The sequence below is a fragment of the Poecilia reticulata genome, linkage group LG17, assembly GCF_000633615.1.
Source record: "Poecilia reticulata strain Guanapo linkage group LG17, Guppy_female_1.0+MT, whole genome shotgun sequence".
NCBI lineage: Eukaryota > Metazoa > Chordata > Actinopteri > Cyprinodontiformes > Poeciliidae > Poecilia > Poecilia reticulata.
Genome location: NC_024347.1, coordinates 12,166,160 through 12,181,055, shown reverse-complemented (window position 1 = coordinate 12,181,055; position 14,896 = coordinate 12,166,160). Strand labels below are relative to the sequence as shown.

The 14,896-nt window shown below is 40.5% G+C and overlaps 1 protein-coding gene across 1 annotated transcript in view; it reads right to left on the bottom strand.

Annotated features, from left to right (window-relative positions):
- LOC103479338 (myosin-7-like) overlaps window positions 1-9,837 on the bottom strand; it is a 12,851-nt gene extending 3,014 nt beyond the window's left edge. The window contains exons 1-34 of the mRNA XM_008433707.2: window positions 9,797-9,837; window positions 9,543-9,604; window positions 9,158-9,368; window positions 8,237-8,380; window positions 7,965-8,121; window positions 7,848-7,875; window positions 7,634-7,739; window positions 7,294-7,386; window positions 6,971-7,034; window positions 6,783-6,881; window positions 6,595-6,698; window positions 6,321-6,459; window positions 6,122-6,240; window positions 5,829-5,978; window positions 5,577-5,747; window positions 5,190-5,499; window positions 5,014-5,093; window positions 4,719-4,924; window positions 4,515-4,638; window positions 4,278-4,414; window positions 3,919-4,174; window positions 3,592-3,834; window positions 3,331-3,507; window positions 3,083-3,228; window positions 2,895-2,985; window positions 2,415-2,804; window positions 2,197-2,323; window positions 1,999-2,117; window positions 1,722-1,918; window positions 1,456-1,639; window positions 718-883; window positions 516-640; window positions 125-433; window positions 9-44 (exon numbers count right to left, since the gene is read on the bottom strand). Of these exons, the coding sequence (XP_008431929.1) occupies window positions 9-44; window positions 125-433; window positions 516-640; window positions 718-883; window positions 1,456-1,639; window positions 1,722-1,918; window positions 1,999-2,117; window positions 2,197-2,323; window positions 2,415-2,804; window positions 2,895-2,985; window positions 3,083-3,228; window positions 3,331-3,507; window positions 3,592-3,834; window positions 3,919-4,174; window positions 4,278-4,414; window positions 4,515-4,638; window positions 4,719-4,924; window positions 5,014-5,093; window positions 5,190-5,499; window positions 5,577-5,747; window positions 5,829-5,978; window positions 6,122-6,240; window positions 6,321-6,459; window positions 6,595-6,698; window positions 6,783-6,881; window positions 6,971-7,034; window positions 7,294-7,386; window positions 7,634-7,739; window positions 7,848-7,875; window positions 7,965-8,121; window positions 8,237-8,380; window positions 9,158-9,358 (4,998 nt within the window). The 5' untranslated portion in view covers window positions 9,359-9,368; window positions 9,543-9,604; window positions 9,797-9,837. The remainder of the gene's footprint in view (window positions 1-8; window positions 45-124; window positions 434-515; window positions 641-717; window positions 884-1,455; window positions 1,640-1,721; window positions 1,919-1,998; window positions 2,118-2,196; window positions 2,324-2,414; window positions 2,805-2,894; window positions 2,986-3,082; window positions 3,229-3,330; window positions 3,508-3,591; window positions 3,835-3,918; window positions 4,175-4,277; window positions 4,415-4,514; window positions 4,639-4,718; window positions 4,925-5,013; window positions 5,094-5,189; window positions 5,500-5,576; window positions 5,748-5,828; window positions 5,979-6,121; window positions 6,241-6,320; window positions 6,460-6,594; window positions 6,699-6,782; window positions 6,882-6,970; window positions 7,035-7,293; window positions 7,387-7,633; window positions 7,740-7,847; window positions 7,876-7,964; window positions 8,122-8,236; window positions 8,381-9,157; window positions 9,369-9,542; window positions 9,605-9,796) is intronic.
- Window positions 9,838-14,896: the final 5,059 nt, after the last annotated feature.

The window sequence follows — 14,896 nt, the reverse complement described above, 5'->3', positions numbered from 1 at the left end:
TCATCATTAGCCCGAACCGACTCATCCAGCTGAATTTGGCAATCCTTTACAGAATGGCATTAACCACATTAATGCATATAGATATTTTAAGAGTAGAAAGTGAGTTTCTTSTGTTTGAGTTTACCTTCAGATGTGCATGAACAGACTTGAGTTGTTTCTGGGACTCAGCCGCCTGCCTGTTGGCTTGGCTAAGCTGGATCTCCATCTCGTTGAGGTCTCCCTCCATCTTCTTTTTCAGACGAAGGGCTTCATTCCTGCTGCGGCACTCGGCCTCAAGAGAACTCTGCAGGGTGTCGATTGTCCTCTGCAGGTTCCTCTTGCACTGCTCCATCTCCTCATCTTTCTCAGCCAGTTTGCGCTCCATATCACACTTAATCTGGTTAAACTCAAGCTGAACTCTCAGTATCTTGCCTTCCTCATGTTCAAGGGAACCCTTTGACACAGATCCGGTCTCTGGTTTGAAATTTGACTTTTATTTTAAGCTATGTATTAACCTAAGTTGGTTGTAGTCTTACCTCTGCTTCTTCTAGGGCAGACTGAATCTCCCCTTTTTCCTGCTCCAGCTGCTTTCGAGCTTTTTCCAACTCATGAACGGTTTTCCCACCTTCACCAAGTTGCTCAGTGAGGTCAGAAATTTCCTCTGTTAATGAAAGAGCGTCCATTCAGTTTTGCCTTGCCTATTTTACATTTGTAAGCTCATATTCAGTGATGTACTACCTTGAAGGTTCTTGTTCTCCCTTTTCATGGTCTCCAGATGTTCAAGAGACTCTTCGTAGGAGTTTTTAAGTTTGAAGAGTTCGGTGCTCAGAGATCTGGCTTCTTTCTGAGAACTCTCCAGCTCACACTGAGACTCTTCATACTTCTGTTTCCACTCTGACAAGACCTGGACATTGAGATTCAAATCAGGATGTGACACATTAAGTTTTCTACTATCATTTTTTTTCTTTGATAAAAGCATCATTATGTGAAAAGAAAATTTCATGCAGATGTTATTTACAGTTTCATCATATAGCAGTTAAATATATCCAAATTAAAAAATAWTACAGCAACAATGATGTATCGTATTGCTTGTTATGCATTTAACCAAAACATATCCTCCCCATTGCTTTCTGATATGCTTCAGCTAGTTTCTTATAACAGAACCTACCACGGATGCTCATGCTAGTTAGCATTGCTACCAAAGATGGCCGATAAACAGTTTTCCTATAATGTTAAGTTGTTTCTCTGCCATTAGCACATTTAGCACTGAGTACACGAGTTTGATTGACAGCTTAGAGCCATGACTTGTTCTAGTTTTATAAGCAATCTGGTTTTTTCACATACTGGTAAATAAATAATCACACACTAAATTATGCCATGTGCTTGTTAGTTCTCTCATACATGTGGTTATTATTTTTTATGTGATGGTGGACCAGCATTGTTTGTGTGTATTTTTAAAGAAAATGTCCAACATACTTTGTCAAAGTTCCTTTGCTTCTTGTCCAGAGCAGCAGCAGCAGCATTAGACCTCTCCACATCCACCATGAGATCTTCGATCTCATTCTGCAGCCTGTGTTTGGTCTTCTCCAGAGAGGAGCATTTGGCATTYACTGCTTCAACAGCCTCCTCAGCCTCCTGCAGACGCTGAGCCAGCTTCTTCCTGGATTATGGAAGGGTTGATTTGGGATTGGCTACTTTCAAAACTTTGTACAGACACTGAAATTCAAATGTACTGTACTCACTTGGCTTCCTCCAGTTCCTCGGTTCTCTGGATGGCATCAGTTTCGTACTTGGTTCTCCACTGAGCCACCTCAGTGTTGGCCTTGGACATGCTGCGCTGCAGTTCAGCCTTGGCCTCCTGCTCCTCCTCRTACTGCTCCCTGAGGAGGTCACAGTCATGGCGAGCAGACTGCACCGCATGGGCTAATGCATTCTTGGCCTGAGGTCAAGATAAATTATATTTGACTTCTTCTTTTTTTWAAATCAATCGTTCTATATTATCCAGAAATGATTTCATACCTTTATCTCTTCTTCTAGTTGTCGTTTTAGGTCTTCAAGCTGTTGATTGTAGGAATTTTTTCCTCTGGTGAGCTGAGAAATAAGTGATTCTTTCTCCTCCATTTGTCTTGAAAGCTCATCTGTAGATGTCAAAACATTCACATGTGCACGCCTTTTTATAGAAAAATATTCATTTTCTAAGTGGGAAAAAAGACTAACCATTCTCAGCTTGAAGTTTGGCTTTCTGGGTGGTGAAGTCATTGAGAGATCTTTGGTATTCATCACATTTTGTTCTGTATTCATTTGTTTGATCCTCTAAAGTTCTGCAAGTTTTCTCCAGGATAGTCTGAAGTGAAATGGTGCACATATCACAGACATTGCATAGTATTTCTTTGCTGAGGTTGTTATCTAGAAAGCTATCAGAACACCACACATACCTTGGACTTAACAATCTGCTCCATACTGGACACAACATCATCCAGCTCCAGTTTGAGCTCGCTCTTCTCCTTCTCCAGCTTCTGCTTGACTCTCTGCAGGTTGTCGATCTGCTCTCCCAGGTCAGCAACAGTGTCGGCTTGTTTCTTCCTGAGTGTGGCAGTGGTGGCTTCGTGGTGCAGGGTGGCCTCTTCGAGGTCTCTGCGGAGTTTCTGGAACTCGGCCTCCCTCTTCTTGTTCATCTCAATCTGGGCGGCTGTGGCTCCTCCAGCCTCCTCCAGTCTCTCACTGATCTCCTCTAACTCTCTAGCCAAGTCTGCTCTCTGCTTCTCCACCTTGGCTCGAGCAGCTCGTTCTGCTTCAAGCTCTTCCTCTAGTTCCTCCACGCGGGCCTACCATTGGAGTGGTGTACATTTGTTGCATCAGTACTTTGTGAACTTTTGTAGAACTTTGATARTGATCATGTAATGTCGAGGTTTTACCTGCAGCTCTTTTAACTTCTTCTGAAGTTGGCTAATTATAGCCAGCTCATCTTCCAGTTTGCTGTTCAGTTGACTGATTTCAAAGTCTTTCCTGCAGGATTTTTTCTTGTTAGTTCTGGGCTACAAAAACATTGACCAATGATGTTTTGTGACTAAATTCATTACAAAATGTTATAGTAGGTGTGTACTTTTTCAGGCGCTCCTCCAGCTGTTGCTTATCATTTTCGAGATCCATTATGGACTCCTGGCTCAACTTTAAGTCACCCTCCAGCTTCCTCTTCGCCCTTTCAAGATCCATCCTAATCTTCTTCTCTTGCTCAAGGGATCCTTCAAGCTAAAAACAAAGARATAACTGTTGTAACTGTTTAGCMTTTTACAGTACAGTTTAGAATTTTGTCAAGTTACTGTATTTCGATTCTATTCAATGTCATCTTACATCGTCCACTTGCTGCTCCAGCTTCGTCTTGGCCTTGGTCAGAGTGTTGACTTTGTCTTCCTCACTCTGCAGGTCATCCAGGGTTTGTTGGTGAGCTTCCTGTAAAGCTTTTTTCTCCTTTGTGAGCTTGGCGATGATTTCATCCAAAGCAGCCATCTCCTCTGTCAGGTTYTTGACCTATMGGCCAAAAGGTTTTCAGTGTGAACCAATGGTATTTGAGAGCATGATGTGTTTTGGTGTAGTGGTTAGTCTTTATGGTACCTTGTTCTCTGTAGCGTGTTTCTCTTTCTCCACCTTTGCCAGAGTTAGCTCTAAGTCGTCAATGTCCTTCTTTAACTCAGAGCATTCATCTTCYAGCTTTCTCTTCTTTGCAGTCAGTTCAGCATTGATCTCCTCCTCATCCTCAAGTCTTTCTGTCAGCTCTTTGATTTTTCCTTCCAGTTGGATTTTGTTTTTGATCAGTCCCTCACATCGCTCCTCTGCATCGCAGAGATTATCTTGTTCCTGTCAAACATGAGTTATTACTGGGAGTAGGGGGGAGACTCAACAACATCTTCAGAGAAAATTCATAAATATTGTCATTCTTACAGTTTGGACTTGGAGCTGTAGGTCATTCTTCTCTTGGAGAAGGGAGACCATTTTTTCTTCCAGCTCTTTTCTGCGAGCTTCAGATTTTGCATAGGCCTCTTTCAGTTTCAGGAATTCTTCCTTCATGTTGGCCATCTCCTTTTCTGCTTCAGCAGATTTCAGGAGAGGTTTGATCTTGAAGAACAACTTCATCCAGGGCCAATTCTTGACCCCCATGAAGGCGCGGATGTTCCACTGGATTACCATTAGGGCATCTCTGTTTAAAATATATATATTTTAAAACACTTTTATTGAAAATATGAGCACAAGCAGATATCTGTGTRATGTGTAAAGAAAATTGTAAGTTGTATGAAACAAACCTGCGCTCCACCATCTTCTGGTACTCTATGCGAGACAAAAGACCACGAGACCTGGCTTGAATTGCAGTGATGATTTTGGAAAGACGCTCATCTCTCATCTCCTCGAGTAGACCCAGCAGTCCAGCCTTGAAGAACACCTAAATGCGGCATTTAATTTTAGAAATAACGTATTTTTGCCTGTCCGTGTCGTAATTCATATCTTTTGTTCTCTTTTGTCTTAGAAAACCCAGGCGGTACCTTTGTGTACCCAAACTTGTACTGGTTATGGTCAATATCAAGAGATCCGAGAAGTTTTTCGGCTCCCTTCCTGCTGTCAATGAACTGTCCCTCAGGGATGGCAGCAGGATTCAAGATACGATATCTGGGAAATCATATATTTGTTAACTGGACATTGTAGAGTAAGGCTTGTGAGACGTACTAAGTTACGTAGTAAGGTAATACCTCTGCTTGAAGTCTCCATAGAGGATCCTGTTRGGGAAGCCTTTCCTGCAGATCCTGATGCCTTCCAGCACACCGTTACAGCGCAGCTGGTGCATCACCAGAGGGTTCTCCATGGCCCCAGGAGTCTTGGTCTCGTTGGGGATGATGCAGCGTACAAAGTGAGGGTGGGTAGACCTCAGGTTGGTCATCAACTTATTCAGGTTCTCCTGTAATATGGATATGCAAAAATATATAGAATTTGGATTTTTAAGTCATACATTTACCGGAAATGAAGTAATGCATGTATATACTCTACCCTATGGAGAGCGGACACAGTCTGAAAGGATGATCCTTTCTTCTTCTTTTCTTTTTTACCCTCACTGCCTTCAGACATTGCTTTAATGTGAAATGTATAGAATTAGTATTTTACGTTAATGCAAGTATGCTATGCTTATCCATTTTCTACAAAGCAAAATACTCATGGTGGAATACCTGAATCAGCTCCTGCATARTTTGCAAACAGAATACCAAGCAGCTTGAGTGTAGACTTCTGGTACARCCCAACAACAGTCTCATTCAGAGGATCCTTGTTCTTCACCAGCCAGTTGTTGATATTATAATCAACAGTTCCAGCATAGTGGACCAGGGCAAAATGGGCCTCTGGTTTSCCTTTRACAAYYCTRGGYTTCTGGAAGTTGTTTGATTTCCCCAGATGATTGTCATAAAGCTTAGCTTTAAATGTAGCATCAGAGGCTTTGGGAAACATGCACTCCTCTTCGAGGATGGACATGATGCCCATGGGCTGAAAGGGTAATAAAAGTGGTTTGAAACACAAATGACCTTTTACTTTCTCCATATATTTAATATTCTGATTCTCACCTTTTCAATCAGGTCAATACAGGCCTGCAGATCCATACCAAAGTCAATGAAAGTCCATTCAATTCCCTCTTTCTTATACTCTTCCTGCTCCAGCACAAACATGTGGTGGTTGAAAAACTGTTGCAGTTTTTCATTGGTGAAGTTGATGCACAGCTGCTCGAAGGTGTTGAACTGAAAAAGAAAAAAACATGTTAGTTGTTCCATTTAGATTACTTGTAAATCTGATCATTATTTGCAAACAAGATAACTTACATCAAAGATCTCAAACCCAGCAATGTCCAGCACTCCAATAAAGTACTGACGAGGCTGCTTTGTCTCCAGTGACTGGTTGATTCTCACCACCATCCACAGAAACATCTTCTCATAAACTGCTTTGGACAAAGCTCCAACAGCATAGTACACCTGTGAAATGGACAGTCAGCCACATTTAAAAAAGAAAGGTTCAAGTTTAGTTTAAAGCATATTTGCCTCAGAAGATGTAAAATGGAGATATTATATACAAACCCACATATTAAACCATTTTAAGGCTGTCTCTTTTCTTTTACCTGGGCAACATTTTGTCCCTTGGTGACCCACTCATTCCCCACTTTGACTCTTGGGTGACAGAGACCTTTGATGAGGTCAGCAGAGTTCAGGCCCATCAGATACGCTGATTTGTCAGCATCTAAAAGAAACACACAAACAGCAATGCTGAATACACATCAAGTTTCTGCATTCTTACAAATTTCAGAGTTCTTTTCTCACCCTCAGTGCCATCGGCCTCTGCTTGCTCCTCGCGAGGCCTTTGTTTAAACTTCATGTTGCCATAGTGCATGATGGCACCAATGAGCTTGTACACGGAGTTTTTTTCTTCTTGAGTAAAGCCCAACACATCAAAGGCACTCTGAAGAAAAAAACAGTCACATCTCAGTAAACCATATTATTGCCCATCTAAAATATGTTGCAACAAATTTAACATTTCCCTTTACATATGCTTCTTTTTCATAAAATAATGTCTAGTAAAGATGGAGATACTTACATCAGTTGCCATCAGTTCCTCTGCGTCATCTATGGAGGCCACTTGAGTTTCCCCCTGAGAGATAAATGCATAGTCGTACGGGTTGTTTGTGATCAGCAGCATCTCTGAARGATGAGAAAGATGAAAATAACATAAAGCAAAAAACATTACAACATAATTAATTGCTTTTTCTACTGTACTGTGCTAACCCAGGATTTCAGGTTTCTTGTTGGAAAGAATCTGGTAGAAAATATGATAATCTCGCTCAGCCTTGAGTTGGAAGGTCACACGAGATTTCTCCAGCAGGTCTTCAGACAACAAGAGAGAAGTCACAACCATGAGAAAAATGTGAGTGAAAAATTGTGGTTGCAAAAACTAAAAGGCTGTCTATACTTACATGTCTCGATATCAGCTGAAGCTAATTTTCCTCTGGTATCGAAGTGAATTCGGATGAATTTACCCTGAAAGCACAAAATAAAAAATGATCAATTTGCAAAARATTACCTTGTCAGTTAGCTCCTTTTTCTCCCCRACTTCTGTTGCTACATAATTTGTCCATCTTGTACAACAAGAGGAAAAAAATGGTCTGTTACTTAATTTAAGATAAATCAGGGTTTCAGAAATACGAAACAGTCACTGTGTTGAAACCAAACCTCTTGCATGATTGGGACACTAAATAAATAACACAAACATAATCAAGAATGGAAAGAAGTCACTCACAAATCTGGAGGAGTTGTCATTCCTGATGGTCTTGGCATTGCCAAAAGCCTCCAGAGCAGGGTTAGCCTGAATGATTTGATCCTCCAGGGTACCCTGTCAAACAAACACTTCACAATTACTGAAAGATCCATCATGAAGCTCTAATTACTTCCAACTGAATCAAGTGATGTTAAACTGAAAAAGATTAATTAACTTTCAAAGTTTGCTTACAGTTACTACTTAGGGTGGCTTTAGTTTATTCCTTTGCTCAAAGCAAAAATAGCTTTGCCAGCTTTGAAGATGTGACTAATTTTTTATTATTTTCCAGCTGCATTGAGCCCTGAAAAAGCTCGTCACATACCTTGTCTTTTGCATTGGGGTCTTTCTTAATACCTCCAGCTGCAATACTTGCAAAGTACTGGATGACTCTCTTGGTGTTCACAGTCTTTCCTGCACCAGATTCTCCACTATGGGAGCAGAGTTACACATCAAAACAAATCCATTCCTGGATGCAGAATACGATACTGACTTTAGATCATATCGTACTACATTTCAGATGGAAGGTTTTTACATACGTGATCAGAATTGACTGGTTTTCGCGGTCTGTCAAAAGGTTTTCGAAAAACATTTTTGTCAGCRAGGACAACAGACCCCGTTCAGAATGCTTTCTGTAGGACATTGATTGCCTTTACCTGCCAGCATGTACTGGTAGGCATTGTCAGAGATGGAGAAGATGTGAGGAGGAGCTTCACTCCTCTTCTTTCCTCTGTAGGCAATGACCACCTCTTGGTTGTAGACTGGCAGCCACTTGTAGGGGTTGACAGTCACACAGAACAGCCCAGARTAGGTCTGAGAGATCACAGAAAATCASACTGTTTCTCCATGGTTTGGGTGGATAATATTAAAACTTCCTGAGCCGTGCACTAATTAAAGTTTACTGTTTGTTGCCCAAAAGCCTACTCACGTAGATCATCCACGCTGCGTAACGCTCTTTGAGGTTAAACAGCACGGCTGGCTCATGGAGGAAGGTCAGCATGGCCATGTCCTCGATCTTGTCAAACTTGGGAGGGTTCTGTTGCAGAATGTCTACCTCTTTGACAGTAACAGTCTGGAACAAGGAAAGTTTAATACATTTGTCTTTTTATTTGTTTTCATACACCGGCCTGAAAATGAATTTACGTCCCTCGGTTTGGTTTGTCTCCTTTATTCGAATCTTAGGGGTTATATCAACACAGAGCTGAGCATATTTGTGAAAGGATAGTGATGTATTGTTTTTWAAAAAAAAKAAAATTATGAAATAAATCTGAAAAATGTTGCATGCATTTGTATTGGGCCCCACAAATTAACTTATTTTGGCAGAATTAAGCTGAAAGTCTTTACCTCAAGCTCTAATTGTCGAAGTGTTTGCGAACATTGATTTTCAAGTCTTACACATAGAAACACATAGTGTTTCTTGTTGCCACATAAAATYACAATAAAAACACACATTTTAAAACCAAAAAAATGTTACAAACATAAAGGGGTATTAATACTTTTGCAGGCCACCATTCATTTAAACGATTCATGACTCATTCTATTTTTGTAGAGCAAAAAGAGAGTGAATGCCTAATGGCACCAGAGTGACACTAATTTCAATCACATTCTCTATACTGCTCACATTTACTTAAGGACATGACATTTCATATCACTCACAGATTTGCATGCAGRTAAACACTCTCACACACACCAAGGAGTAAACCTAATGCCTTCTTAACAGCCCCAACTTCACCTCATTCCGTTTTGGTAAAATATCTCAGAAAACTCACTGACAGCTGGTTTTATTTACCAGCTGAAGCATTGGYGTTAAAGAGTACATTATTTATGCCTGATACACTAAAGCACTCACCTTCCCATTCTGCGTCTCCACGGTGACCTTATCACCCTCCCGGCTGACGACGGTTGCCTTCACGAACTCCTCCACCGAATCTGGGACGAAGCATTCCTTCTTGATGTCGAACAGACGCGTGGAGGCCTCCATTCGCTCCTTCTCCGACTTCCTCAGGTACGGCGCCGCCGTACCATACGTAGACATCTCTGCATCCCCCATGGCTGGAGTACTGTGGACAAACGGAAGATTGAGAAGTACCTGTTTAGTGACATGTCTTCCACAATTACATCTTTGTACAAAGGATTTATTGACAATTTAGCACAGTAATGGCAAAATAGTCACATATTAGATTTTTTTTTAAATKATGTAATTACCATTATGAATGTGAGGGAGTATAATTTACCTGTGGGTTCAGCTCAGATGAAAGATGAGCTCAAGTCTTCAGACTGAAAATCACCGAAAGACCTGCAGGAAATGGAAACATGAAAACATCGAGGCATGACTTCCTAAATGTATAAAATGATTTGAAATGATTTTACTTTCATCAGCATCTTGTTCTATCATTATATATGTAATCGGTTAAAATTCATGTTTTTTACTTCGATGAAATATCGAATGAAAACCAACAGAAAGCTGCAGCAGTGGGTTCATACTTACAGAGGGCAGGTGAAGATGAAGCATCTGCTGAACCTGCAAGGGAGACAGAGATCAAATATATAACCCCAGATAACCGGCCTTACAAGGCCAAGGGCACCACCCTGACCTGATAACACCACACACACTCGCACACACTCATCGTTATCATCAGGTGCACAATTCAACACATGCCACAGTGCCCCCACACACATACGCGGACACCCTGTGGTAATCATCCTCATTTCTATCACTTTGTGACAGAGCTCGGCTTGGCTCTGCAGATGTCTGGCTGCCCTCTCCTCTCCCGTTCGGTTCTACCTTCTGTGTCCAAATAATTGGATTTTTCAGGGAATAGAGCCAGGAACTTCCTGCTGCGTAGCTCGCCCATGACTCACCGCGGCATACCATCGCTATCTGGGATTCGGCCGCACTTTTCCCTGTCACCTCTAGTCCGAAATACTCTTTTCAAGTGGGGACCACTCACCAACAGAAACCAGGTTCCATGGCAGCAGGAGAYATACAGGGTTTAAATATATGTACAGAAAATTCGCAGAATATCACTCTATTACACTCAAATGTATTTCATAGATTATTTTGACTATGTGGTCGATGGGCAACTGTGTGGAAAAGTTGKCTCTGAAGTCTTTTGCAGTTTGCAACAAGCATTTCTTGTAACCAGGGCGCCTTCTGGTCTCATCTGACCATATGGAGGTCAGATGCTTGTTGTGCAAAAATGCTTTTTGTAGCGGCAAACTGAATCTGCACATCAGCTTCTTCTTTATTGTGAAATTTGATGAGGGCGGGGACGCTTTCCTTCTGCAGGAGTGGAAGAGTTCATCAGAGCTGATGAGGAAATGGATGGAGCTACATAAGTACAGAGAAATCCTGGAGAAAGCACTTGAGACTGGCATTGAGGTTCATATTCCAATAGAAAAACTACAACACATATGGAGATACATTGTCAGATGAGGCATCAACCAATCGTTTTCCTTTTATTTTACAGCTCTGCATTAATTTTTGTTGATCTATCACATGCAGTTCTAATAAAATAGATTAAAGTTGTGGCTTTAATGTCACAAAATGTGAAAAAAGTTGAATTGATTATTGTTGGAAGGGCCTTTTTTTGTTCATCTTTAATCCTCCTTACCTCACCTGATAATTGACAGGCCTCCCAGTTTCCTAACACATTTGTGTGAATCTTCAGCTAATTGTCATGCACAGTTTATAATTGAAGATCAATAGTTAAGGCAAAAGGAGGAGGAGGGTCAACACGAATGCCTTGCTTAAAGTAACCTTACCTCAAAACATGAATGAGAAGAGCAATATTCAGATAAGCTCTGAAATACGTAYGCTTTGTGTTGCATTTTAGAGGTGTTGYATGAGTCATTGTGTGTCCACAATACTGTGTCTATGAAACCCACAGWTCTCAGCGGTGAAAGCTGTCAAGTGGAGGAAGAAGCGCTTAAAGGATTAGGTTGTCTAAGTTTCTAGTGTGTGTGAAGATCCTGTCAGGAGGAAGACAGAACACTTCAGAAACCTCTTAAACCTCTTCTGGAGGTCAAATAAGGTCTAAACTATATCCCTGAAATACTTGGTGGGGGAAGATATAAACTCTTCTTTGATAGAAGGGTTTTCCTCAAGGTTTCACATTAAAACAAGCTATGTTGAGTAAAATTACTTCTACTCACTGCTGTTAATAAACACCTCAGGAAGGAGGCTGGTTCTGTGTCCCAGAGATGAATATGTTTTGTTCTACATATACAACTCTATAACTAAAGAAACTACATTTTCTGACAGAAGYTGTTACAGRGCATGATTATTGCAGTGAAAAATTTCCCGCACTGACATGCGACAAGGAAAAAGCCACCGCCGAGTTCAACAAAGAAAAAGACAGATTACAGTTTTGAAATGCACTCAGCTGTCTGATGAGACTACACTAGCAAAGAAGTGTAGCATAGCTAATGTAGACCTAATTTCATTTTCCACAAGTGCCGGAGCTCATTTGTTTATCMACTAGCATCGCTGTCATCTGCACTGTGGCCTCAGGAGATGAATTTACATGATGTCTCTTACTGTCACTTTGTGCTAATTGGCTTTCCAATTACTCCTTGATTTACAGGGTTGGCTGTTCGTGTAAGTTAATACGTCTCCCACTGTAACGTGTTCATCATTGCCAGGTTGTAAACCTRTGGTGGTAGRTCATACAGTATGTAGTAGGCAATCCATCAGCAGCCACTTTAGTGACAGAATTATAATTACCTACTGAATTTCCCCCAGTGGTTCACTAAAGTACAACTAAGACCAATGAACACATTGGTCTTAGTGTCCATTGGTCGCTAAGACCAATGGACACTGATGAAACTTTCATCACCCTGAAAGTTTCATCAACTTTCAGGGTGATGAAAGTTTAAATCCGCCTGCAGCCTGATTTTGCTTACTGAAACAGGAAAAGTGTAGTAAGCTCTTGCTTCAGACACACTTGCAGATAAATGTTTGGCCTCTGGATGGTGACAACGTCAGGGATTTGTTTTGTCTCAAACCMCTGGCAAGCGATTTGTTTTATTGCTTTATTCTCCCCAATACGGAAGCCCATGTAGACAAAAATCTGTACCTGAATCCAGTGGATTAAAGTTGTATCCGTCAGGTTGATAAAAGGCATATTCTCTATTAGTTGTAACTCAGTGCTCATACTACAGTTCTTCTAATGAGAAGAAACATGTTTCTAAAAGTGAAATATTACTTTACCCTAAATCTTCCAAGGATTCATTGCTGGTAGTAGTTAGCATGTCAATTAACAAATAAGGATAGTTTTCAAACTCACTGGGGTTTTGTGTAGCAAACCCAGAGTTCAGAACAGCTTTTATGAAATCTTTTTAATTGTTCCAGCTCTTGATGGATGAGATCATTTTCTTTCTAAAACACCYGAGGACTGCCACCCAGGAAAAAACCCATTTGTACATGATGTAGCGTATTTGATATGCGCTTATTTACACCTGCTGATCAGGGATTAGTTGCTTGTATTTTGATGATTCGCAGCATGTGAAGGCATCCTGTCCAGTTGGACCCTCCTCTATTCCCAGGAAATAACTGACTGACCCTCAGCTGATCAGTGGCTGCTAACACAACACTTTATGTATCCAAACACGACTCAAATCTCCTGAAAGCAAAGAACTAAGAGCATGTAAAGAACTGTGTAGATGTGCCGTGTGTTTATTTTACTTTTTTTTTTTCTGGTATGGTCAAGGAAAAGGTGTCGACTTTATGCACTATTATTCTTTAGGAATTCAGCAGGTGACCACTTGATTAATACGGTGGTGTTGCGAATACTAATAGAGGTTTTGTTTGGGATCTTGAGTGACCTGACTGCCCTCTGCTGCAGACCGCACTGGCTGTGTTGGTGCTATGTKCTGGCCACGCTATCAGAGGCATTTTCCATCCGACAGCTGCTGAGGAGATAAAAGTTCATTTTTACCACAACTGATTGGAGCCAGACGCCATCATGGAGGACAGCAATTTGTGTTTAGCAGCACAGCTGTTCACTCCAYGCTCTCAGTGTTGGATAGAAATGTTGGTTTCAGTTATTTCTGCCTTGGAAACGTAGTCACACCCCCTAACCATGTGTGTGAAACACGAGGTACACGGGGTCAAATCTGGCCCGCCGTATCTTTTTATGTGACCCTCTAGACTCCAAATTACATCAATACGTCCTCCCAGTTTTTCACAAATGCACAAAATTCACACAAAATCAACATATCTCTGTATTTTTTTCTGATTTTTACTGCAGATTTTTCTCAAAAAGTCTCCAAAAACTTTGGCTTTAAGTGACTGCCGCCTCAGCCTTGCTGGATATCAGGCTAYAGCCCGTGATTTACATGGCGAGTAATAAAAAGTCACATTAAACGTCATATATTAGCGCAAATATTGTAAAGATTTCTTACAAATATTTCTAAGTTAGCATCACAAAAGCTGTGATTTTAATTGCAAAAAAAGTAGTTAGCATAAAATGTGGCATACAATAAATGTGTGCCACATTTTTCAGATTTTTATTTGTGAAAATTTTGAAAAGTATGTTTTATTTTTGACACATTTAAGTTTGTAGTTGTGAAATACTAACTTTTTTTTGCACGAATTACCATGCTAGTCATGTTACCCAGCTCTGTAACAACGTTTAGCATGAACACAGTCTGCAATCAGTAAAACACATATGCATCTGTCTTTTTTTTTTAAAGGAAAGAAGCATCAGGCGTTCAGCATGGCCGTCTATATCCACCCTTTCAGGCTTTCTGTTTAGATGATTATTAGCACAGCAGAGACAGACAGGCCAGCAGCTGTTTGGGCTGTCAGGCTAAGTTTTATGGAGGATTAGAGGTTATATCCTACAGCTGACAGCTCCTCTGCATGGAGGCCACACACAGACAGGCCCCGTTATGGACCTGCCCAAAGAGAGCTAAAAGCAGAGGTGGGTGTGGAGCACTTCCTGTTTCACTTTAATTTTTTTTCTCCCCCTGAGGATGTTTTTTTTTCTTTCTTTCTGTGTTGTTTTTTTTTTTCATTCTTTTCATCTTTTCCTATAGGGAAATCGTTGCTCACCCCGAATAATGTTTACCAGTGTACCAATAATGTTTACTGTTAATCTTTATTTGCAAGATATTTTTAATATGAACTATGTTGTAGTTGTTGTTGTAGTAGAGATTAGATATAAAGTAAGGTAAAGGGTTGTTTATGGAAGATCATAGTAAGGTTTAAAGTTTGAAATAAACTGCATGCCACAGACATTTAGAATAAATTGTAATACCCTAGTTTCTCCAGGAGGTGGCAACGCTTTGGCGCAACTGTCTTGGTAGAAAAGGAAACTTAACAAAAGAACAATTACATTTGAATATTGAAGACATTAGTAAGTTATTAATTGAACATTTTAGTAACATTAATATTAATAGTCCAGCTTGTCCACCATAAATTAAATGTGTATAAGATATGCAGATGTTTTCCCATTCATATTTACTACCTTTCCTTGTTTCCCTTTTCAACGCAGCACTTTTTTAACTATAATGTAGTCTGATCTGTAAGTTTGGATTTAATTTTCTTTTTTTTCTTTTTAATTGTTTTTATTAAAGTCCCTTA